The 25546-nt window shown below is 45.4% G+C and overlaps 1 protein-coding gene across 1 annotated transcript; it reads right to left on the bottom strand.

Moving 5' to 3' along the window:
* Window positions 1-1005: 1005 nt before the first annotated feature.
* On the bottom strand, window positions 1006-21104 carry LOC308368553 (axin-1-like). Its single transcript, XM_080842747.1, has 10 exons — window positions 20963-21104; window positions 18534-19664; window positions 13871-14011; window positions 13176-13272; window positions 11202-11339; window positions 9958-10301; window positions 9331-9528; window positions 8529-8825; window positions 3730-3879; window positions 1006-3176 (listed from the first exon to the last, which is right to left on the bottom strand). Exons 2-10 carry the CDS (start codon window positions 19595-19597, stop codon window positions 3050-3052), a joined length of 2556 nt encoding a protein of 851 aa, XP_080698873.1. The 5' UTR covers window positions 19598-19664; window positions 20963-21104; the 3' UTR covers window positions 1006-3049.
* Window positions 21105-25546: the final 4442 nt, after the last annotated feature.

Here is a 25546-nt window from a genome sequence, read left to right as displayed (position 1 = left end):
GGCTTCATTATCCCATGCAGCAAAACAAAGCCATACTATGAGGAGATTTACCACTTAATCTGAGTTAATTAAATAATTCTTAAGTAAGTGTTAATAACTCTGAGAAAGTGTTTCCGTTGTCAGAAACTAAAAAAGTTCTTGATCTACAGTGATGTTGACCTTAACATACTGCTGCACCAGCCAATATTTATCTTCTTCCCCGAGGTTTCTATGCATATCTTCTTTTTTATGCATTTGGTACCTTCATTGGGTCATTAAACGTATCAAATAATAAAAAAATAGTGATGAATTAATTAATGTATAGATTTGTACCCAGGCTGTTTATTTGCTTGTTTGACAACAAAACTGTAGGCCAAACTGCACTTTCAAAAAGATGGTACAACATCCTAGCCTTACGGCCATTGCAGATGTGATGTTTTCGTCATGCATTTGCTTTACCAGTAGGGGGCGTACATCTATCATGTGACTGCAGACTTCCAGCATGGGGTTTGACGGACAGATTTTAAGGGAACAATAATAACTCTTGAAAGCGTCATAATTGTTTCACAATATTGAGTGCCCCAAATGCATTTTATTACAGGCCTTTTCTTACCTGCAAAAAAACAACTGAAACACTGAATACATCCGTACATCACTGCAGAGTAAGCGTTCCAGGTTCAGGGCAGAAACGACCTGCATTATTACCGTGACATCTAATGACAGTCCCAATATAAATGCTACCTAACAGATATATAATAATGTAATAATAATCATTAAAATAATTGAGGCAAAGCAGTGACCTTACCCTGTAAAATAGAATGAGAAATGACAGGCATTCAGCTGAAAAACGACAGGCACACAATCTAGTTTTATTTCTTTATTGACCAAAGTACCTTTTTTTATTTTAAAAAAGCCCTGTACAACAGTCCGTTTCCCATGGCGAGATTCTGACTGAAACGTATGAAAAACAAAACAAACAAACAAAAAGAATCATCTCACACAGGTCACAGGATAAAGGGCGTTAAGATGAAGTTTGTACATATTTACAATCAGATGCATATACATTTGGGATTACACACATAACAGTATCGGGAAAAAAAAATAAAAATGGATACACTGAATTACATAAAAAATAACCTCAGTAGAATGCAGAAGCGTTGCATTTGCCAAACGTCGCCTAGTCTATCGGTTGATGTTTGCACGCTTTCTTTTTATTTAAAAGGCACTCTTACACAGCTATCTGATAAAACCTCTTTAAATCAATTTATGTTTAAAAGGTCCATATAGAACACAGGCTGGGGCTCCTCATGCTTGGGGCTATACACAATATCAACTTGATTATATAAAAGGTGGTACTTCTGAACTTTATTCCAGTAATGCGATCACTTTATTACTGAAGAAGAGTTATAACTTTATCCTAGCACTGGCCAAGTGGTTGTAGTGGGGCATCGAGATACATCCTGGGTCTGTTTTAAAATAAATTATTCGCACCACCATAATTCTAGAGACAATTAATCTGATGTGCAACACCTCTCCTGCACAATCCATAGCATGCTGGCTTTCTTGACCCCCTGGCTCAACTCATTTAAAAAAGTAAATTTGGATGTCCATGCGGTACTGCGCTGGACAAGAACAGAGACTTTGAAACAAACAAACAAACAACAACAACAAGAGGTACATTCGGAAACATCTGGTGATCTTTGGTTATGAAAAAAAAAAAAAATGGTGGTTATGCCGAATGCAAACTTTATCAAACAGACTTAACGGGTGAATGAAATCTCTGCAGCAAACACAGTCTGGCTAATCCATCCACATTTGGCCATCCGCCTCTACAGCTTATGGCCTCTGAGTCAACACACTGTTTCCCTTTTGACACACACACACACACACACACACACACACACACACACACACACACACACACACACACACACACACACACACACACACAAAAGAGGTCTTGTATCTTTAACACCTGGAGGTGATTCAAAAACAATAGAACGGAGCCTGACAAAGAACCGACTGGATCAGTAAGGCTGGTGTGTCCTGGGGAAAAAGCCCCACCCTTAGAACCTCTGTGTTCCGTCAGACAGACAAGCATTTATAGCGTCAAGTCGATGAACAATGCACATCATCCTTTCGAAAAAAAAAAAAAAAAAAAGTTTCGAAATGAAAAGCCATTTGTTGTCAATGACCTTGATCTGGTATTGTTTATCTAAATGGCCAAAACAGGAAGCCAAAGATGACCACACGGCGGAACAAAGAGAGGAACAATATGATATTACGCACACGCACACACACACACACACACACACACACAGTTAAGGCCCATCACTTTCAGCCTTGTTGTATTTTGCAGAGCCTATACACTGTGGTGCCTGAATATGTCAAAAATAAAACGAAAACTCAAATTTCAAATGTTACCTTTCAGGGGGATACATCCCTGTATCCTTCTACCATTGTATCAAAAACATGAGCTTCAGTAAACATGGGTTTTAGAGAAGACCTTTGTTTGGATTGTAGGAGTGATGTGTGTGTGTTCTTTCATTGTGAATAAGCTTTTTTTTAACTGAGGTTACAGTACAAAAAGAGTATATATATAAGCGGAACCATTTCCACCACATTCCATGTTTCCAGGGAGGGGGGGAATAAGAGGGAAGGAGCACCACTGTATATAGTGAGAGTTAGCAGCTGAGAACATGACTGGGTGGGAGACACTGGGTGACTGCAGGAGGTGGAAGACTGCTGGATGAAGCAAATGAAGTCTCTGTTTTGACCCAAGAATGCCTCTATAGTCATGCATACACTGGTTGTCATGTCCACCCCTCCTCCAACATTCAAATTTATCATCAGTCTGTGTCTCTCTGGGTAAGGCTTCTGACAGTCAGTCACATGTCTTCTTTACACCCATGGTGTCTGTCTGTCTGTCTGTCTGTCTGTCTGTCTGTCTGTCTGTCTGTCTGTCTGTCTGTCTGTCTGTCTGTCTGTCTGTCTGTCTGTCTGTCTGTCTGTCTGTCTGTCTGTCTGTCTGTCTGTCTGTCTGTCTGTCTGTCTGTCTGTCGTCTTCCACTCAATCGATCTTCTCCACCTTGCCGATGATGCGCTCCTCGAAGATGGGCAGGATGGCGTCGTCCTCGCGCACCTCCTCGAACACCACACCGCAGTCAAACTCGTCACTCACCTTCTTGAAGTAGAACCTAGGGCAGAACAAGAACCAGAACTTCACGATTAAAAGAGCTTAAAGAAGATGACAGAAATTTACTTCATGCGAGATGCACTACTTTATCACAGTTCAGTCTCGTTACTGGTTGATACCGTGCGACTAGGCATGCATGCGTTTCTCTTTAAATCCAGCTTTGCAAACCTTTTTTATAGTTGATTTGTACATTTCAGATCCCAGTAACTCTACAACCGACCCCCCTCCCACCCCCTATATATATTATATATATATACACTTAGTTAACTTTCCCCCACAGATATCTTCATATATACAATTGTATGCACAAGGTCGGCCGAACTTGTGTCAATGACAGATTTATTTGATTTCTGAAGTGAAAATGCATAGACAATAAGTCAGTATTATGCTTTCGACAACATTTTTAATTAATTAAATTTGTGATTCCCTCTGTAATCATTCCCACGCCACATTTCACCATGACCCCCCCTCTCTCTAGAGGTGTGTGTCTGGCTCCATGTCTGGCTCCTAGAGGCGACCTCACGTAAGGTCGTGAAAGGACGGTAAAATCTCACCTGTAAGAGCCTTTCTTGGTCAGCAGCTCCTTGAACTGACCCAGCGTCACCACTCGGCCCTTGACGGACGTCCGGTACGGGATGGGCTCGCCGCAGAAGTAATACGCCACCGTCACGTTCTCACACAGCGGCCTCTTGGCAGACTTGTGCCTGAGGGAACAAACAAACAAACAGATAAAAAAAAAAGTTTGTTAGTTTCGATCGTTTTGTTTTAATGCAATCAGGCAAAACCTTGTTTTGTGCCTCACCACTACGACAGATATTTGTGCAAAAACTTGAAGGGAAATATTTACGATATATAATGAGAAAAGACAAAAACAGTCTAATGAGTCGTTGTCATGTTTTAGGTCTAGGATCCAATCAGGGAGAATACAATTTTAAATATATACATGTGTCCAACACCAGTAGGAGAAAAACTGTTGTTAGAATTATAACACCGATTGACAATGCACAGTCTTCAGGATTTATGCCTAAGACACAGTCATGCGTTAAAAAACATCATATTTTGAACTGAACTGGTACAAACATGATAAAATAAAAAAAAACTCAAGACAAGGGTCCTTATTCTGAATGATGGGGCTCACCAAGAATGAATAGCTTAATGTGATTGGTGGCTTGAGGTGAACTGAAATGTTAATGTTAATGCGCGCACGCACACACACGCACACACACACACACACACACACACACACACACACACACACACCACACACACACACACACACACACTCGCCAGAGGAGACATTCAGAGGTATGGTTTTAACCTTGAATGTGAACTTTGAAAACTATTTAGAAAGTGTTGTTGTGAACCCTTGACACTTTGTCTCTCTTAAAGTGGAGGACGCAAAGCTTCAAGCACTGAGCCACACTGCACCGCACCCACACCCACTCTGAAACATCCTCAAACCACAGGAACTCTTTTAACAGTTCACACACACACACACACACACACACACAGTTTAAAGAAAAAGACAGATGCACACACGCACACTTGCACAAACAAACATAGACAAAAAGACACACACACACACACACACACTTACACACGCACAGACACACAAACAGTTTAAACAAAAGACTGATGCCACAGATATAGACAGATAGACAGATAGACAGAAAGACACACACACACACACACACACACACCACACACACCGACACCCACACACACGCACAAACAGATAAAAGAAGACTGATGCCACACACACAGATATAGACAAATAGACAGAAAGACACACACACACACACACACACACACACACACAGACACACACACAGAGAGTGTGTCCACGATCAACAGCTCAAAGCGCCTATATATTTACTACAGATCCTCCAACAAACACGTTCGGGATGCTTGCTTAGAAAAAATACACCTACACACACACTAACCGAAGTACAGCACATTGCTTTAACATATGGAGTTTTTTTAAGAGTTCATTACACACATGGTTTCTGTTAAATACAATAACGCACACATACACTCTGCTGTCACACACCCTCGCACACACTTTGATCTCCTTCCTCAACACTCCAGTTATCATTCATTATTAAAAGGCAGACACAAACAACCGAGCGAGCAAGTGGCTCGCTGTCGGAGGCCTTAGCTTCTGATCACAGCACACCCAGCGGTCGGTGTGTGTGTGTGTGTGTGTGCATATCTGTGTGTGTAAGAGTGTGTGTGTGTGTGTGTGTGTGTGTGTGTGTGTGTGTGTGTGTGCATGTGTGTTTGTGTGTGTGTGTGTGTGCATATCTGTGTGTGTGCGAGTGTGTGTGTGTGTGTGTGTTTGTGTGTGTGTGTGTTTGTGTGTGTGTGTATCGCTGTCTCTCTCTCTCAGTGGGGTGGGTGGGACATGGCATTGAGTGTGTTCTGCAGATGATGCTGGAAGTGTTTAAAGTGACAGATAGCTCTTCATCCTCTCTTCATCCTCTCCACATCCCTCTGGCCCAGTCTTCCTCACTTCTCATCCACCCTTTTTTTTTTAATACACCTGCACTCAATCTCTCTCACTCGCTCTCTCTCTCTCTCACCTTATCCTTTGTTTTCTTCCCCCTCTGTCCTTCTTTCTCAGCATCTATCTTTTCCAATGGCTGACTTTCTCAAGCGCTGATTTCCTTCTATCATTCATCACTTCCCTTGCTCCCTTTTCTTCTCATTAGCACCCCGATACACTGATGAGGAGGATTACCCCAAACACACACACACACACACACACACACACACACACACACACACACACACACACACAAAGTGCCATGGCTGTATAAAGCCATCGAGCCTCACTAATGACGTTTCCCGATCAGTAATGTTCAGTTACTAATGGACTAGACTTCTCCCCTCCACACTCTTTCCTCCTTTCATATTGACAAGGTCTGAGGCGGAGATAAACCTCTTTGGGGATCAAGGACATAACAAACCAGCACAGCACAGCTGAACAACACGCGGCAGCAAGGAAACAAGTCCAACAAAACACAGCCCAGCTGACAGAAAGGCCTATAGACTTACTTATTTCCCAAACAGACCCAGGAACAAACTCACACACACACAAAATGACCTCTCCTGTGCCACACTCACACTCACTCCTCTGCTGTTTCACCTGTAGTGGCTGAATGGCGTACATTGAGAATGAGACAAAATCCCATTAAGAGTGAAAGAAAAATTGTAAACGTTGTAAATAAGAGACTTCCTGCAAACATTTTCAGTTAAGAAGCAGTGTCATTGGCGTATTCAGAATTAGTATTTCATTTCACTTTGCCTGACTGCACACCAGTTTAGAACCTGTAAGGTATTTAAGACACACTGACTCTCTCTTACTTAATCTCTCCCTCTCTCTCTCTCTCTCTCTCATTACAATCTCTCACTCACACACACACACACACCGGTTGAGAACGAATGCATTTATCTACACTCACTCTTTCTTACTCACTCTACCTCTTTCTCTCACTCACACACACACACACACACACACACACACCAGAGCATGTGAGCGGAGCGGAGCGTGGAGCGGGTGGTGGAGCGGAGCGGAAGAAATAGGTTGGAGCGGGTTGGAGCGCAGAGCGGTTTTAAATTCAAAGGCCGGAGCGGTGATTTCACTCCGCTCCAGTCCGCTCCGATTTTAACTGCTTCTAGTGGCTTACATGTAGGTGGTTCACGTACAATAGAATGGGTTTCAATGGGAGCATCCAAGCAACCTGATTGGATAAAACGCGTCATGTGAGACCCTTCCATCCCCCCCCCCTGCAACACTGGCTCGTGTGCCCGCGAGAGTAGCAAGATGGAGTTTGGGAAGTACTTTGAAAAGCTAGGTGAAAAAATAAAGTCGTTCTTGCTGGTTTGAAATAAACTGTTTCTCTGGTTGTTGGCATTTGCTCAATGGAATAGACTTTACTTAAATTCATGTTTGACTTAAAACCTAAGTCAATGCCTATGCTGTAGTCTGTGCCTATAATCGGTTATAGTCTGTGTTTCAACTTCACCACGGAATCGCCAATGTTAGTGACCATATACAAGCTAGAGTGTTATTTCTGAATGTTACTTACAAGCCTAATACATATATTTGACTCTTGTCAACATATATTCATGATTATAACCATATACAAGTATTGAACTAATTTGGGATAATTTCGTTTTTTATGAGTTACATCAGTGTCTGCATCAGAGGGAGTGGAGTTCTCCTGAAGTCAGTGGTTATCTTACATCTACCTATACCCAGTAAAAGTTACCTGTCCCAGCTAATTCTTTGAAACACCAGCGATTCATTTATTACATTTTACTCACTTTCCCTAATCATTTGTAATAAATATACCACTCTACATCGCAGTTTTCATCAGTGCCTGTTACCAACGATAGTTGATCATTTTAGCTATTTGTGCTAGTCTATCTTTATAACGTAGCTACGTTTCAGGCAGTGCTGTATGGAGTGGGCTAGATAGCTGTTTATCATACCTGGTCGTAATAACAAAGATGACTTGTTAACTGTCCTTGTACTTTTATCACATCTTCTAGTACCTTTTTACGATATTGGAATGAGTTTACGGGTATTTATCTAAGTGTAAACTTTGTCAGTTGTAGCTTTGGGTAATACTGCAGTTGTAGGCGATTAGCACACAAAACGTTCCTGCAAAGCGATGGGTCTGACGATAACTCAAATTTGTTTACACTTTTATTGGTACAGCAAGATAAACGTGACACTTTTCGGTCAAAAACTTGACAGTCATACTGGTTTAGGCCCATTATTATCAGCAGGTTAGGTGATATGACCGTCCGTTTGTCTGCATCATTTCGAGTAACTGAATGAGACTTGACACATGTATCGGTGACATCATTAAATCAAACGCCATATGTCCCTGGGCCCTGGCATAATTACATGAAGGGAAAATGTCAGAAAATAATTTCTCCTAAAAATTTGAGCGGAGCGTGGAGCGATTTCGCCGGAGCTGCAGGAAATTTAAGATGAGCGCGGAGTGGTTTTGAGCGGAGCGCCCTGGCACAACGTTGAGTGGCAGAGCGAATGAGCAGACATCCTCCTGAGCGGGGAGCGGAATTGCGCGGCGCTCCGCTCCGCTCACATGCTCTGACACACACACACACACACACACACACACACACACACACACACACACACACACACACACACACACACACACACACACACACACACACACACACACAGAGAGACAACTCTGCTGTTTTACCTGTAGTGGCTTAATGCCGTACACACACACGTACACACACACGTACACACACACGTACACACACACGTACACACACACACACCACGTATTTCTCTCTCCCGCCTCACCTCTGTTTAGCCTGCAGGGCGGCGTTCCTCCTCCTCTCCTCCTCCAGCCTCCTCCGCGCCTCCTCCAGCTGGGTCAGGGGGTTGGGTGCGGGGTTGGGGGGCATGGTGGGGTCCTGGATGAAGGGGTGCGAGGGCTGCACCCCTCTCACGGCGCCCACGACCCCGCCACCGGACCAGCCGTGGGGCACAGAGACCCCACCGACTCCGCCAATGCCGACGCCACTTACGCCGCCGCTGCGGTCGAGGCCGCCGGAACCGGGCCGACACAGGTCCAGAGCTTTGAAGCTGCCGGAACCGCTGGAGAAGAGGAGATGGAACCGGGAGGACAGTTGGTATCATCAATTTATTGTTAAACATGAATGTGAGGCTGTGCCACTTCATAATCAAGTTTGTACAATTGGTGTGTGTGGGTCTATATAAACAAGCAGTATGTGTGTGTGCGTGTGTGTATGTACTGTATGTGCAACATCTGTTGATGCTCTGTATGTCCTGAGTAAGCGTTTGTTTGTGTGTGTGTGTGTGTGTGTGTGTGTGTGTGTGTGTGTGTGTGTGTGTGTGTGCATGCATGTGCAACATCTGTTGATGCTCTGTATGTCCTGAGTAAGCGTTTGTTTGTTTGTGTTTGTGTGTGTGTGTGTGTGTGTGTGTGTGTGTGTGTGTGTGTGTGTGTGTGTGTGTGTGTGTGTGTGTGTGTGCATGCGCAACATCTGTTGATGCTCTGTATGTCCTGAGTAAGCGTTTGTTTGTGTGTGTGTGTGTGTGTGTGTGTGTGTGTGTGTGTGTGTCTGAAGGTGTGTCCCACCTGTAAGAGCTCTTCTTGTGCCGCCCGTTCTCCTTCTCCCCCTCCATCATCCACATCATGATCTTCTGCTTGTGGTCCAGCTCCTCCACGGGCACCCCTGGCTCCACCCCCCGGCCGTCCGGGCCACGCCCCTCCTCGTTCTTCCCCACCTCCCCCTTGGGCTTCAGGCTGCGGCGGGACAGGGTGCTGCCCTTACTCCTGCAGAGAGAGAGAGAGATGGAGAGAGAGAGAGAGAGAATGAGTCAAATGAGTGAAACAAACAAATATGCCCTCATTTTTATAGACATGTTAGAGACTCATGCTAGACCTCTAGGCCTCTTAAGGGGGGGCCGTCGCTCCTGACATATATACAAACACATATACAACACACACACACACACACACACACACACAAGCAGCCACACACACACACACGCAGCCACACACACACACTGGGATTTATATTGCATATTGAAGATTATGCTGCAACCTAATTAGAACCTGTCCCTTGCTTGTGCACAGCTGAGTGCACTGAATATTTACCGGAGATTTCTCTACATACGTACGCAGACACAGACAGACAGACAGACAGACAGACAGACAGACAGACAGACAGACAGGACACAAACACGCTCTTGCTCTACTCACCCGTAGCCCATCAACTCTGCTGCACCTGCGCCGACCCCGTCGCCATAGCTGCGACCCCGACTGCTGCCGTAGTGATGCGAGTCTCCGTTCCAGCTGGCCTCGTGCTCCGGCGGGTGCCCTTGGGGGTGGGCGTGTGTGAGCGCCAGGGGGTGCGCGTGGTAGGGGTGTTTGTGCGCGTGGTAGGGGTGCGGATGAGGCGGCGATCGCGGCGAGTGACAGCCAGGCGTCTTCATGACTCGCTGCACGTGCTCGTCCAGGATGCGCTCAGCGTCGTCCTCGGCAACGCCGACGTAGGAGGGGGCGGAGGTCGCCACGGAGACGTCTGCGTCGTCGCCTTCCTCCTCCTGCAGAGAGGTAACGAAAGAGCCAGAGGGTGGAGATAAATACAAAGGTATTCAATGGACCGCGATTGTGAATTTATTTCTTTGATCCACAATTGTTACCGTGGGTTATATTGCAACTCTTTGACATCTTCATATATTGGGATTTCTATGAATGTATTTTTTCAGTTTTGAATATCGGGAAATCTTATATTTTACGAAAATGTTTGCTACTTGAGTTCTGAGTACTGGTAAAATCTGTCTAATTTAATTAGCAATGTTGATTACAACATTGATATCTAAAAAAAACTTTTGAACACAGTGTCTAAAGTAATACTGTGTTTTAAATGTTGCAAATAAAGTAATTAAATCCATAGGCTGGTTTTAGTCTGGATATTCTCAACAGTACATTTCAAGGGCCGTAAAAAAGGTTAAAAATTCAGATCGTGGATAGTGATTGTGTGATAAAAAAAAGATTGTGATATGATTATTTTGGATTGCTCACCCCTAGATCGATCTCTCACTCTCGCAGTCTCTCGAACACACCCTCACACCATACAGACTCCGCGCAGTCTCTCACTCTAGCAGTCTCTCACCTTCTCTCTCTCTCTTTCTCACACACACACACACACACACACACACACACACACACACACACACACACACACACACAGTCATGTCAGTCTCTCACTCTCGCAGTCTCTCGAACACACCCTCACACACACACCATACAGACTCCGCGCAGTCTCTCACTCTAGCAGTCTCTCACCTTCTCTCTTTCACACACACACACACACACACATACACACACACACACACACACACACACACACACACACAGTCATGTCAGTCTCTCACTCTCGCAGTCTCTATCTCTCTCACTCTGATTGACTCTCACACACACACACCCACACCCACACCCACCATGCGGACTCGGCGCAGTCTCTCCTCCAGTCTCTCCTGGGCCTCCCGCTCTCTCTGCACCATCTCCAGGCGGCCGATGAGCTCGGCGGCAAACTTCTCCGGCTCCACGTGCATGTCCTTCGGCAGCCGGTGCGTGCGCTGTGGGGGAAGACACACCATTGGTCACAAATCGGCGGAAATACCTGACTGATACACAGACAGGCCAATGTAGGCTTAACACCTGCAAAGTTGGCTTAACTCCAGGTAGAGGACAAGAGCAGGTCACACTCATTAATCATGTATAACATTATTGTCCAAGGGCCATATGACTAAAGGAAATCATATATAAGATTAACATTCCTGTTTTCGTGTAGGAATCCCAATACTTGCTGATTTCAGAATGCTTGTGTTTTGGACTTTGGATTCTAGAATGAGAAGCCAACTAGAAGGAAGATTTGGACCGAGCCACAACCCTGTGGTATTCACCAGTCTCGTGTGGTAGCTGGATTTATTATTCGGCTAATCCTGATAGGCAACCAAATACAAATGATGCTAACAATAAACCCCATCCACCATGAGACAGGCACTGCGGCAGCGGTGAACAGCACCGACGTGCTCAGGGAACAAGGCGGCTTAATTGGCCAACCGTGCAGCGCGGTGAAGCCAAAACAAATGATCTGTTTCACAATAAGATGTGGAGAGAAAAAAACAGAGATTCAGCAAAAAAATAAATAACAGTCCTGCTCCCTCACGCTCTCTCTCATCTCTGCTTTTAATTCCCTTCTCCTGCGCTCACACACAAACACACACACACACACACACACACACACATAAACAAACAGAATCCATCAATACAAGCTGCCCTTAGCTAGTTAGTTTGAGCCAAAAAGCTCCTGATTGAGCGTGTAGTAGGAGTCCGTGTTTGTGTGTGTGTGTGTGTGTGTGTGTGTGTCTGTGTGTGTGTATGTGACTGAGTGTCTGTGTGTGTGTGTCTGTGTGTGTGTGTATGTGACTGAGTGTCTGTGTGTCTGTGTGTCTGTGTGTGTGTGTGTGTGTGTGTGTGTGTGTGTATTAACTCTGCTCGGCTAGTTGAAAGGAGTGTGTTTGTTTGTTTGTTTGTTTGTTTGTTTGTTTGTTTGTGTGTGTGTGTGTGTGTGTGTGTGTGTATGAAATTGTGCACAGTGGATAAACGCATCCCATCAAGAGAGAGCATATGTGTTTCTTTGTGTATCTTAAAGTGTGTGTGTGTGTGTCTATGTGTGTGTGTGTGTGTGTGTGTGTCCCCGTCCAGAGTGGATTACTACTGGCGTCCATCACAGAGGTGCTTGTGTGTCTGTACAAGCTTACCTCAGCTAACTACATTGAGCCAAAAAGGTCCTGGTGGACTGAGTATGAGAGAGAACGAGAGTGTGTGTATGTGTGTGTCTCTGCATCTGTTTCTGTCCGCAGCTGTGTGTGTTTTCAAGTGAAAGTGTGTGTGTCTGCCAAGAAAGTGAGTGTGTGTTCTTAATCCATGGTCTTAATTGGCTTGTTCTTCTGCAGCGTGTTAGCCACAAGAGTAAAAGACTTGCTGTCGCTCACTCAGTCAATGAAGAGTGTGTGTGTGTGTGTGTGTGTGTGGGGGCGGAGGGGGTGCGTCTCTAGAGACCCAGCAAGAAGTTTGGACTGATGCTTAATTAACAGGACTAAATCTGACACACACACACACACACACACACCTTTAAGCGAAATAAATCCATCTACACATAATGCCAGGTGCAACCTAATTAGGGTTCAGTGAAAACAGGTAGACAGTGAGAAATACCACATACACGTACAGAGAGGACAACCTATAAACAGGAAACAAGGCGTGGGCGCGTGCACACACACACACACACACACGTGCACGTATGCAGTCGGACACACACACACATAGATGAACACTCTCTCACACACACACACACACACACACACACACACACACACACAGACAGATGATCACACACAGGTACTCACTGGAATATGAGGTAGAGGCACACGGCCATTTACTTTGGCACTTTCCCGCATCTCTTTGCGATGGTGCTTAGGGTAGCGGTATGGAGGGATGCCATCACTGAGAGAGAGAGGGAAAAAGAGAGATAGAAAAAAAAAAAAATGAGACAAAAAGATTGTTAGACATCAACAGTTTCAAGAGCTTCAAATATGATGACCTGTTGTGTTAGGGCTTTCTGAGCGTATATGTGTTTGTGTCCATGTGGGGGGGTGTGTGTGTGGGTGTGTGTTTGGGTCTGTGGGTGCGTGTGTGTTTGGGTGTGTGTGTGTCCATGCGTATTTCACTGCTATGGGTCACTGAGATAGTGTCTCAGGGTGTGTGTTTGTGAGTGAGATGGTGTCTCTGACTAAAATTGGGTTGTGTGTCTTACACACTGCTGTTGGACAGTGAGGTAGCATGTGAGTGTGTGTGTGAGTATGTGTGTGAGTGTGTGTGTGTGTGTGTGTGTGTGTGTGTGTGTGTGTGTGTGTGTGTGTGTGTGTGTGTGTGTGTGTGTGTGTGTGTGTGTGTGTGTGTGTGTGTGTGTGTGTGTGTGTGTGTGTGTGTGTGTGTGTGTGTGCACGCTTGCTTGCACGCTGCTGTCGGGGAGGGAGAGGGTATCTGTGTGCATGTGTGTGTGCGCGCGTGTGTGCGCGTGTGTGCGCGTGTGTGTGCTTACACGCTGCTGTCAGGGAGGGAGAGGGTATCTGCGTCGCTGGACATGCTCTGCTGCTCCGAGTCGTTGGCGCTGGTGGCCGGTGCGCGGGCGTAGCCTGTGTTCACCCAGTACGGGTTCACTGGCTCCCTCCACGGGATTTGTCTGCAGGGAGAAACACACACACCAAGTTCACACACACATATAGATACAAATGTAAATACGTACACACACACAGACACACACCCACATACACACACAGAGACACACACACACATAGACAGACACACACAGATAGACAGACACACACATGGACAGACACACACATGGACAGACACACACATGGACAGACACACACATTGACAGACACACACATGGACAGACACACACATGGACAGACACATAGACAGACAGACAGACAGACAGACAGACAGACAGACAGACACACACACACACACACACACACACACACACACACACACACACATAATAAAGAAAAGGAGATGCACAGTGAAACATTAGAAACAAGAACTAGAAGTTTCATGCAAATTCATTTTGACCATCTGTCCCCCCCTCCCTCCCTTCATTGTGTTAACATTCAAGCAAGACACGAGGTCAACGCTGCACCTTCTCTGCCATTTAAAAGCAGCTGGGCTGCAGGTCATCGGGGACTTTTATTCTAATTTGCCATTTACAGGCACGTGTTCGTCGCAGAATGCCAACTCATTATGTGTGTCAAAAGGCGACCCCTTCCAAAGAAACACACCCACGTCGGACGGTCTCAGGTGTGTTGCCCCCTGATAATCTCCTGCCTCTTGAACTCCCCTCACATTCCATGGCTGCTGCAGCCAGCTGAGAAGAGTTCCGGAATGCATTTGATCCATCAGGAGACAGCAAGCAGGACAGACACACAGACACCGAGCTCAAACACAGAACTCTAAACCTACCTCACACAACAAGCCATCAAACACAGAACTCTAAACCTACCTCACACAACAAGCCATCAAACACAGAACTCTAAACCTACCTCACACAACAAGCCATCAAACACAGATCTCTAAACCTACCTCACACAAGCCATCAAACACAGAACTCTAAACCTACCTCACACAACAAGCCATCAAACACAGAACTCTAAACCTACCTCACACAACAAGCCATCAAACACAGGACTCTAAACCTACCTCACACAACAAGCCATCAAACACAGGACTCTAAACCTACCTCACACAACAAGCCATCAAACACAGAACTCTAAACCTACCTCACACAAGCCATCAAACACAGAACTCTAAACCTACCTCACACAACAAGCCATCAAACACAGAACTCTAAACCTACCTCACACAACAAGCCATCAAACACAGGACTCTAAACAGGACTCTAAACCTACCTCACACAAGCCAACGACCCTGAAACTCAGAACTCTAAACCAGTAGGTATCAAGCCAACCTGTAAGACAAAACCTAAGTGTAACTTCAAAGCAGCCTCAAATCTACCTCACACCAACCTAAAACAACATCAAACAAACCAAAACCAACTTCACAGCAACCTCCCACTCAACCTCAAGCCGACCGCAAACACAGCCAAGGCCAATCTCACACCACAAAACATTTCCCAGAGGCCTATAGCACACATCAGTGCAGCATCTGCCAAATTAACTTTAGTCTAAGCATTTTTAAGTGAGTGAGACTGGTTGATTATTTGTCTCTTTCTCTTCTTTCAACCAGAGAATCTGGTTGAGAACTGTTATACCAATGACTGTTTCCAAGAATTGAGAATTGTTGAGTAAGACAAGGATTTTTTTTAAGCAGTTACAAAAAGGTTATTATCTGTCCAACAAACAAACACAGTCACTGCCAGACACGGAATAGGCACTTAACAAGGCAACCAGTCATACTGAACTCCCAATACCCTGTAACTTCCGCAACTGTATCTAAATACTTCACAAAGATTTCCTCTGTTTATTCAAGCGACCCAAATCAATAAGCACGCTATAGGCAGTGTAAGAAGATTCTGAATAACCAGAAAACGGGACGGGCCAAGAGTCGTGGAGTAAACTCTGACCTATTGTTCAACTCACAACAAACGTGCATTTGGTACGATGACACCGTCACGTGTTGTTAAACAGGCCACTTAAGGCGAGACACTACAGGTGAATAGGGTATTTTTTTTAAATAATAGATATCACCATGAAACTTCCTCAGTTGATTACTCACACATGTATGAACAAAAAATGTATTACAAGTTTCTGTAATTACTATGTTTGATTATGCAAATTCGGCCTTATCTAATTAAATATGCTCAAATTTGCATATATTTCCGGTAGATATATCTGGACATACGATAAAGCCAGGTGATTTTTTTAATTTTCATTTTGTTAACATACAAGATGCAAACAAATTTACAGAGGGATTTCAGGATATCTGCTTTCATTACCTAGAAAATCAAAATATACTGTCTATAGCCTTAAAAAACCGATTTTCGCCACCTTTTTTTGATCAAAATGTCACATAAATCGGGCCAGGAATGACTTATTAACAAATCCTTCTGTAAATATCTTCAGAAGACTGCTAAGTGTATAACTGGAAAGTTTGGTGTACATAGGTGCTACATAGGCTGAGAAGTATCTACCGGAGAATGACAAAAAACTCATTTTGAGAAAATCGCATTTAAAGATTCAGGAAGTGTCAAGCCATACCACGTGATGTGTCTGAGCGAATCACGTTATCAGAAACCACCGCAAACCAATGAAATTGCGTCCTTATGTTTAAACCCCCGTTTTTGCTAACATCATTGGTTACTGCTGGAAAGGAAATGTCCTTATTTGGATTAGATAACGTTGTGTGAGAGCTATAGCGCTTTCCAACGGTACCAAACATGTCAAGCGTCAGAAAGCCGACATACTGCACGTTACGTTAGACTGCTAACTTTCCTGGAAACCTATGAGAATGCTGACGCCGCGAACAGACAAAATGTGAATAAATATACACATTAATGTATAATTAGGATATTTTCTTTATGCTAGTATGAAAGATTACATGTTTAGGGAGTGAACTAGCTCAAAATCTCAAAATTGACCACTGCTGAAAAAACGATGTTTTTGCCTGCCGTGTCTCACCTTAAGCATCTCAGGATGCCATTGCCTGCAGCGTTGTCAGACTAGTCAATGCGAGAACATTCATGGGGAACCCAAACCTACCTCACACAGCAACCTCAAACTCAGAGCTCTAAACCTTCCTCACACAACACCCTCCAACACAGAACTCTAAACCTACCTCACACAACACCCTCCAACACAGAACTCTAAACCTACCTCACACAACACCCTCCAACACAGAACTCTAAACCTACCTCACACAACACCCTCCAACACAGAACTCTAAACCTACCTCACACAACACCCTCCAACACAGAACTCTAAACCTACCTCACACAACAACCTCACAACCCTAACAAACTCTTCCCTGAGCTTGGGGGGGGGACTCAAAGCAAAAGGCCCTGGCTACTATGTGTGAGCAATCCCTTCTATCCTTTACTCCTTACTTACTCAGTGAACTACCATGCTTCAGAACGTGTTTGTTGAACTGCAATTAGCAGTTTTTTTGGAAATGGATGAAGAGCACCTCAATGTCTCTCAATGCACAATGGGACACAGAAACAATCGTCACTAATGATCTTTAAGAGACGACATTAACCAGGGTCTAGGAGCACTTCAGCTTTTTCACAACAAAAAACATTGACCACATCTTGATACCACAACTGTATAGCTACTGACTATACCCTGAAATGACCACTGTGTAACCACTGCACCTTTAGTTCACAACTGCATAACCACTGACCACACCTTGAAATGACCACTGCATATAATTCCCCAGCCTGCAAGTTGGGTCTGGGTCACACATCACTTTCTTCCTCGGGAAGCAGATGAGCTGTGTGCTTTATAATGCTGAGAAAGCCAGATCTGGTAACAATTCACTCTCACACACACATACCATACACACACAGGCTAGCATGCATGTACGCACACACACACACTAAAACCACATCTAGACATCTGGAAGATATTTTGACACCCCAGAACAAATGTTCTTGGCTTGACGATTGAGCAATACCCAAAAATGTTCAGATATGAACTCTGCGCTCTCCATACTGACAGCAAAAGAAGAGCCAACCACTGCAAACCACAGCACTTAAAGCTAGGAAGCACACAAACCAGTATTCGGCTTTTACATATGAGGAAAACGTTTCACTGAAAACATCTTACGCACACTGGTAGTGCTGAGAGGAAATATGTGTGTGTGTGTGTGTGTGTGTGGATCTGTATCTGTATGCACTTACACATGGGGTAGAGGATGCAATAAAAAGCATTTGATTGATAGATATTTTCTGTGGTCCGTTTTGCATAGAGAGAAAACACTAGAAGAACCAGTCGCCGCTGAGAAACAATGCACTTCAAATTACACTGTTCACGAGCGACTGGAGTAGACTCTGTTTGTGTTTGTGTTTGAGTGCGTGTGTGTGTGTGTGTGTGTGTATACTGTGCATATGGACAGCTGATGTGGGGAAATCAGCAAGGAATTTCAATGCTGGATATACACAAACATGTGTGTGTGTGTGTGTGTGTGTGTGTGTGTGTGTGTGTGTGTGTGTGTGTGTGTGTGTTTAGGTGGGAGGGGTGCCATACCTGAACTCCCTCCCGTCGTGAGGCTTCCTGCCCGAAGACCGATGGGGGGCGGTCTCCATCAGCAGCTCCCGCGTCAATCTGCTGACGGGGGCGGAGTCGTCCTCAGGCTCCTCCCTCTCCGTCCTCTCCCACTCCTTGTCCTCCATCAGCGTGGGCAGGTATCCCGGCAGCAGAGGGGTTGGCGCCGCGGTCACTGTCGTCACCATGTCCACCGCCCCGGGAAACCCCTTCCCATTGGCTGCCGCCTGGCTACGATCCTCTGCCCCACCACCGCAGGGGCTACTCTCACCCCCTTCCCCCCTGCTGCCACCCCCGCCACCTGTCCCCCAGCTCCCGTGCTCGCGGGCGTGCTTCAGGTAGACGTCGGACTTGAGGAAGAGCGGGTAGGTGTTCTCCTCCATCCACGCCTGCACCTCTGTCTGAGCCTGGTCAAACAGCGCCGCGTCCAGCTGCCCCCGTGACACGCAGTCTCGAATGAACGTCCGTGTGGCCGGCTTGATCTGCCGCGCCGCCACGCCACTCCCGTCGGCAATGTACTTCCGGTAGATGGCCTTGGTGAGCTTCATGCGTTTGCCGCTTTCGGCGCTGTCCGTACTGGCAGGCTGAACGCCGTCCGCTGTCGGCACTCCGCTGGCGCCCGGAAGTTTCCGGAAGCCGCTGCAGGCGAACCAGAAGTCCAGCAGGTCGCCGCAGCCCTCCTGGCACAGGAAGGCGCGGAACAGCTGGATGCCGTCCTCGTCGTCGAGCAGCGAGTGGAGCGACTCGGCCCAGCGGACGTACGGAGGCGTCGGCGACGCGCTGCCTTCGGGCTCATAGCCCAGGTCCAGGTCTGAGCGACGCGGCGTCGCAACGGACACCGAGCCGTCAGTGAGACCCCGGAAGGCGTCCCCCCCGCCTCCTCCTCCTTTTGTCGGGTAGAAACTGTGGTGAAACAGCGGCCGGCCGTGATTGGCCAGCGGTGATGCCAGGCGGTCCCCTTCCATGCCTGGGACGGGCGGACGCGGGGCGTCCTCATTGAAGTGGCCTCCCATATCGGCATGGCGACTGCGGATTCTGACGCTCATTCTCCCTTGCAGCCCGACACCTGTGCAGTGATGCGAGGATCAGAATCTGGCAGCTTGGCAACTCATCCTGAGAGGAAGAGATGGGAGGTAAGTTGACACAATATTATTTTATGTCCTGTCTTAATGTTTTATTGATGAGGTTTTTAATTTGTGACACATAACGAACAATTATTTTTAAAAACAAATATAAACACCCATCTAATTAGATTATAATTAACAAGCATGTCCTCTTAGAAACCATTACCTATACAAATGAACTGGTCCGAAACAAATATAGAAATACTGCTTGACTTTCCGTAAGACGCACAGGAACATTTGTGGGTCCATGTCCACAATGTAAAAATAAGGCGAGTCTTCATGAGACGTATGCGTTTTACGTCCGAAAGAAGTATTAAATGAAAGGGGGGAATTCATCGGTTAAGTTCACAAAGACTGATCACTTGGACGAAATACTGGTCGCACACGTTAGATGAATGGGTTAACCTGATAATGGCAACATTATCTAGTTAGCATGCTACTAATAGCAAGCTAACGATAGCCAGTTGTTTGTAATGTAAATTGCACTTTGCTCGCATTGTAAACATGGTAGCGTTGGGTAATTACACAATCACTGCACTGGCTAGAAAGGATTTCGCATCTTGATCTAAATGTTTAGTAAGTTGACTTAACAACCGTTAGCTACTGACACAAACATGTCTGGCTAATACCATTATTTTTTAACATTACCTTGCTAGCCACTGGTTCAATAGCAAAGGAACTTCCCAAGCCGATCAAAACACGCCAATATCTGATAGCTGATTTGTTAAACAATTCCCATATCCATTTTGCCATTTCGCTACTGCGATTCAAAAGCTTTTTCCATTATTTCTGGGCAGTAAAGAACTAGCTAGTAAGTCAAATCCGCGTAGCTGAATCGTACGCAAGTGGGCCAAGTGTTTCGGATTCCCCCCCAGTGTTACCCACCCCAAATGCTTTGAAGTGATCCTTGCTCATTCATCTTGGCCTCTTGCGAAGACGAATGGGGGAGGGGAGCAACAACAAACTCAAGACGGGCCTTTCCTGTGCCGAAACGAGGACTATACGTTAGCTAGCTAACCAACATTAGCTTCATAACTTTCGATGATTGATTTAGGATTATCAGAGCAGCCAAAAGAGCCAAAGAAGGTTGTGTACAAAACGAAATAAAACATGCCGACGGTTTCGGACTGAGTAGGCCATGTAGAAAAACACACACATACCCATCGTGTCGATGGTTTGAGTTAAACAGAGGGAACGAAGACCACATTAATGCACAGTGTCGCTCGCTAGCATGCAAGCGAGACGCCGCAAACGAACACTCTTGTTGCTAAAAGTTTCCTACCGTACCTGAAGAAGGTCTCTTCCTTTTTCCGAGTGCATTGGGGATATTGGTTTAAACCGTTCGCTGAGAATCTCGTCATAGTTGCATTTACTTTAGTTCAAAACAACAAAGAAAACCCGACGTCTGCCTCCACCTCTCCATGGTTGTCTTCAAACACTTGTACACTCACTGGTCTAGCCGAAAAATGCGTGCTGTGAGTGTGAGGTACAAAAACGGCTCCGCGGCGCCCTCTTTGTTCACTAAAGCTTACTGCAGACTGTAAATCTCAGCTCTGCAAGCATGCCATGAATGGTGACAAGTTCAGGTGAATTTAGTAGAAGGGGGGAAAGCATCAATAAATCGCTGTACATTGACTAGGCAATGAATGGGCATTGGATCTATAAAGGACTCCAAGTTCAAACTGTAAACATTTCAGGGCAATATCTGCATATTCATAGTTTATGTGAAATTTTGCACACAAAAAACTAAACAGAATTAGTTTCTAAGGCGTTTTTCTCGATCATATAGGCTATTATGTTCCCTTTTTTATCTTGGCTTGGGCATGGGCTTGAGGCCGATGCGAGCATGCTAATCATGGTCAGATAACGGTAATCCCCATGTCACATAACGAAGGTTTTCTACCAGATTAAATTCAGTGATTCATTCAACCAACTCCACAAGGCTACATTAAATACAACCTACTTAAAATAACGAGCTTGATGAGACAACGAAGGTAAGGCAGAAGTAAAATAAATTGTTGTATAACTAGCCAAAATAGGCAGTGAAAGCAATTCCGGCTGCAATACAGGCTACCAAAGTCTGTTAAATATGTATAATTAAACAGTTAAAACCGATATACCTGCCACAGAGAACAATCCTTCAGTCATAACAATGATATCTCCAACAAAACTGCAGACTGCGCCGTGCACGTTCGTTGTAGTTGCATCTCCAAAATCTAGGCTACTTCGTTGTCGCAGGCTATTTTTTAAACGCGTTTACAGATTATATATGACCCTACCTTATATTTTTCTACCAAAATAAATTACATCGGTGAAAGAATTGTGACAAAATAACAGAAGTAAAATTTGACGCCAAATCTTCTACTTGTTAATCTTATTAAAAAGTCGCCCTAATAGTTTCAGGGGGTCCGCTGCGTTAAATTCCATCTTTCCAAATAAATGAATGTATTTTTGAAATGATGCCAGTTGATAGGCTAGGTAAAAACGGTGTGCCATTGCAGACGACGAAATGACACGGCAGAGCACTGGAAGGAAAAATAACTGATGATAGCCTAATCCTCGTGGGGTCAGGCAAGGGCGACGTGGGTGGTTTTTTTTCTTTTCTTTTGCAATACATATTCATGACGTAGCCTTCGCTACAGTCTGCTCGTGCTTGTTTCGTAAGGTGTGGTTAGCTACATTCCAAATAGGTCTCGACAATTCCTGGAAAATAACCAATTCCAAAACACTATTTAGCACCACCTCCATCCCCCCACATACCCTATAATTTGCAACCACTATCTGCCAGAATAGGTGAAAAGGTCAAGGTGAAGAAAACATTCTAACTGCATGTATTGGTGCTGCTATAATGACAACATTTTATGTTATTAAGGACTTTCAGTAGATTACTTCTGAGGTGCCTCTCTTTAATGTGGCAAAGAACACAAAATTCAAAGATCACACCACTTGTCCTGTCTGACAGGTTCCCCATGACATGTCCTTAATCAAGTACTCTGGAAGTGAATAATGTGACATGTTTTACAAAGAGGTAGAAAACAAGAATTTAAAGCAAACATTTCTTACCTGCAGTCGGTTGCCGAGTGACGTTTTTCCCAACCGCCACTTCATTATGCTATGTCTGTCTTCCGACCCCTGATGGTGTTGAGGGGTGCTCCGCTGTGACATTAGCTGTTGGGCTGCAGTCAGGAACAGACTGCCATCCAATAATGTGTTACCTCATGAGGCAGACATCTCTGTGGAAGAAACACAAAACAATTCAGATATTTTCCACAGAAACTGAATTATATTCTTGAGAAAATGACATATAACAAGTCTGGCCATGGGAGCGAGTTTTGAATAATGTCGAATAATGCTAAAAAATTTATGTTTTATTACATGCGGATGAGTGTAGAAGTGTTTTGACTTGTGTTCAACAACACACCCAATTCCATCCACATCCACATCCACATCCACATCCACATCCACATCCACATCCACATCCACACACAAACAAACTAACAAGCAATTGAAATTCCAGCGCTATCCTCATGCCTGCCGGAGTCCTAACGGTAAAACAATGAGTGTGACCTTTGCCACACCAGCAGGGAGATGCACCAACTTCACCCTCATGAATGAAATATGATGGCGGTTAGTGAGGGAGTGCTGTCCGTCTGGCATGGAGAGAGAGAGAGAGATGGAGATGGAGAAAGAGACAGGGGGAGGAAGGATAGAGAGAGAGAGAGAGAGATGGATAGCGAGAGGGGGCGGAAGGATAGAGAGAGATGGTTGGAGAGAGGGGAAGGAAGGATAGAGAGAGATGGTTGGAGAGAGGGGAAGGAAGGATAGAACGAGAAAGAGTGACAGAGACAGAGGAAGAAGGAGAGAAGGAGAGAGAAGGAAAGAGGGGGGTAGCAGCCAGAAAAAGAGAGATGGGAGGACAGAAAGTAGAGGGAGGGAAAGAGGTAATGGGCATAGAGAAAGATAGAGAGAGAGGAGAGGTACTAAACAAGATAAGGACTGTGAGAAGGAGAGACAGAAGTGAGAGTGAGAGAGAGGGAGAGGGCAAGAGAGAGAGAGAGAGTGAGAGGGAGATAGAGAAGTGAGAGGGAGAGAATATGGAGAGATTGTTATTGGCGGTGCTGGGAGGTGGTGGGGGAGGGGGGTGCGTCTCAGCGGCTCCTTGGGGAGTGGAGGTGAAGGGAGAGGGCTGGAGGGGGGGCGCGTGGCCCCCAGACCCTGCGAGGAGCTAAAGGTCAACCCTTCAGGAGGGCTGAGATCCGCCTGCCTAAGCCTCTCTCTCTCTCTCTCTCTCTCGCCCTCGCCCTCTCTCTCTCTCTCTCTCTCGCCCTCGCCCTCGCCCTCTCTCTCTCTCTCTCTCTCTCTCTCTCTCTCTCTCTCTCTCTCTCGCCCTCGCCCTCTCTCTCTCTCTCTCTCTTTCTCTCTTGTGCCCTCTCTCTCTTTCTCACGCGCGCGCCCTCGCCCTCGCCCTCTCTCTCTCTCTCTCTCTTTCTCTCTTGTGCCCTCTCTCTCTTTCTCGCGCGCGCGCCCTCTCTCTCTCTCGTGCCCTCTCCCTTTTTTCTCACACACTTTTTCCCTTCCCTCTCTCTCTCTTTCCATCCTTCTGATCCTCTCTCTTTCCTCTCTCATGCGCTCCCTTGCACTCCCTCTTACTCTCTTTTACTGTCTCTTTCTATAGCTCTCCTTCACTTGCTCTCTCTGTCTCTCTCCTTGTCTCTTTCTCTTTTTCACTTGCGCTCTCTATTTCTCTTTCACTTGCTCATTCTCTCCCTCTCTCTCTCTCCTTCTCTTGTTCATTCTCTCTTTCTCGATCCTTCTCTTGTTCATTTTCTCTCTCCTTCTCTTGTTCATTCTCTTTCTTCTTCTCTTGTTCATTCTCTCTCTCCTTCTCTTGTTCATTCTCTCTATCTCTCTCCTTCTCTTGTTCATTCTCTCTATCTCTTTGTCCCTCTCCTTCACTCACCAATTCTTTCGCTATTCCTCTGCCCTCATTTCTACCCTCTCTGTTCGTCCCACACTGTCCTGAAGTGTTGAGATGCCTCAGAGCAACACAGATATCCATAAAAACAAAAAAAACCCACACACACACACACTCACCGAACACACACACACAAACTCACAAACATATCCACAAAAAACACAAACACAAACACACACACACTCACCGAACACACACACACACACACACACACACACACACACACACACACTCACACACACACACTAAGTTCACACACATTTCCACAAAAAACACAAACACATACAAAAACAATTCACACAAATATCCACAAAAACACACTCTCACATACATTCTTTATCTATCTATCTTTCTCTGTCATACACACACACACGCACATATGTACAGAGCCAGCAAAAACACTCACATACTTCCATGCACACATAGTGTGCCAAAGTGTGTCAAAGTATGCCAAAATACATGTGCACACTAGTATGTTATACACACACACACACACACACACACACACACACACACACACACACACACACACACACACACACACACACACACAAAAAACACACACTGGCTGTACAAATGGAGTTAAAATCTCACATGATTGCTCTCTTTCCACCCCCCGTCTCTTCTACTGAGGTGAGTTGAGGGAGGGACAAGAGACTGGGGGGAGGGAAGGCACAGACTACCTGCTGCACAATCTGCTGCATCCTCTGTGACATAGTGACATCAGCCCAATGCCCAGGACTCATTGCGTATGTCAGATAGGCCACCACACACCACTCCAAACACTCTGACTCTGCTGCAGAGTAGACAGACAGACAGACAGACAGACAGACAGACAGACAGACAGACAGACAGACAGACAGACAGACAGACAGACAGACAGATAGAAAGACAGA

This window comes from Sprattus sprattus, assembly GCF_963457725.1.
Source record: "Sprattus sprattus genome assembly, chromosome: 1".
Taxonomy (NCBI): Eukaryota; Metazoa; Chordata; class Actinopteri; order Clupeiformes; family Clupeidae; genus Sprattus; species Sprattus sprattus.
This window is presented reverse-complemented; position numbering and strand designations above follow the sequence as displayed.

Bases quoted from the DNA above. Each gene is read 5' to 3' on its own strand.
- LOC308368553 (XM_080842747.1), bottom strand. From the start codon at position 19,597: ATGAGCGTCAGAATCCGCAGTCGCCATGCCGATATGGGAGGCCACTTC. The intron at 13,273-13,870 runs GTAAGCACACAC...TCTCTCTCTCAG, and splicing joins TCCCTCCCTGACAGCAGCGT to TGATGGCATCCCTCCATACC. The intron at 9,529-9,957 runs GTGAGTAGAGCA...CTCTCTCTGCAG, and splicing joins GCAGAGTTGATGGGCTACGG to GAGTAAGGGCAGCACCCTGT.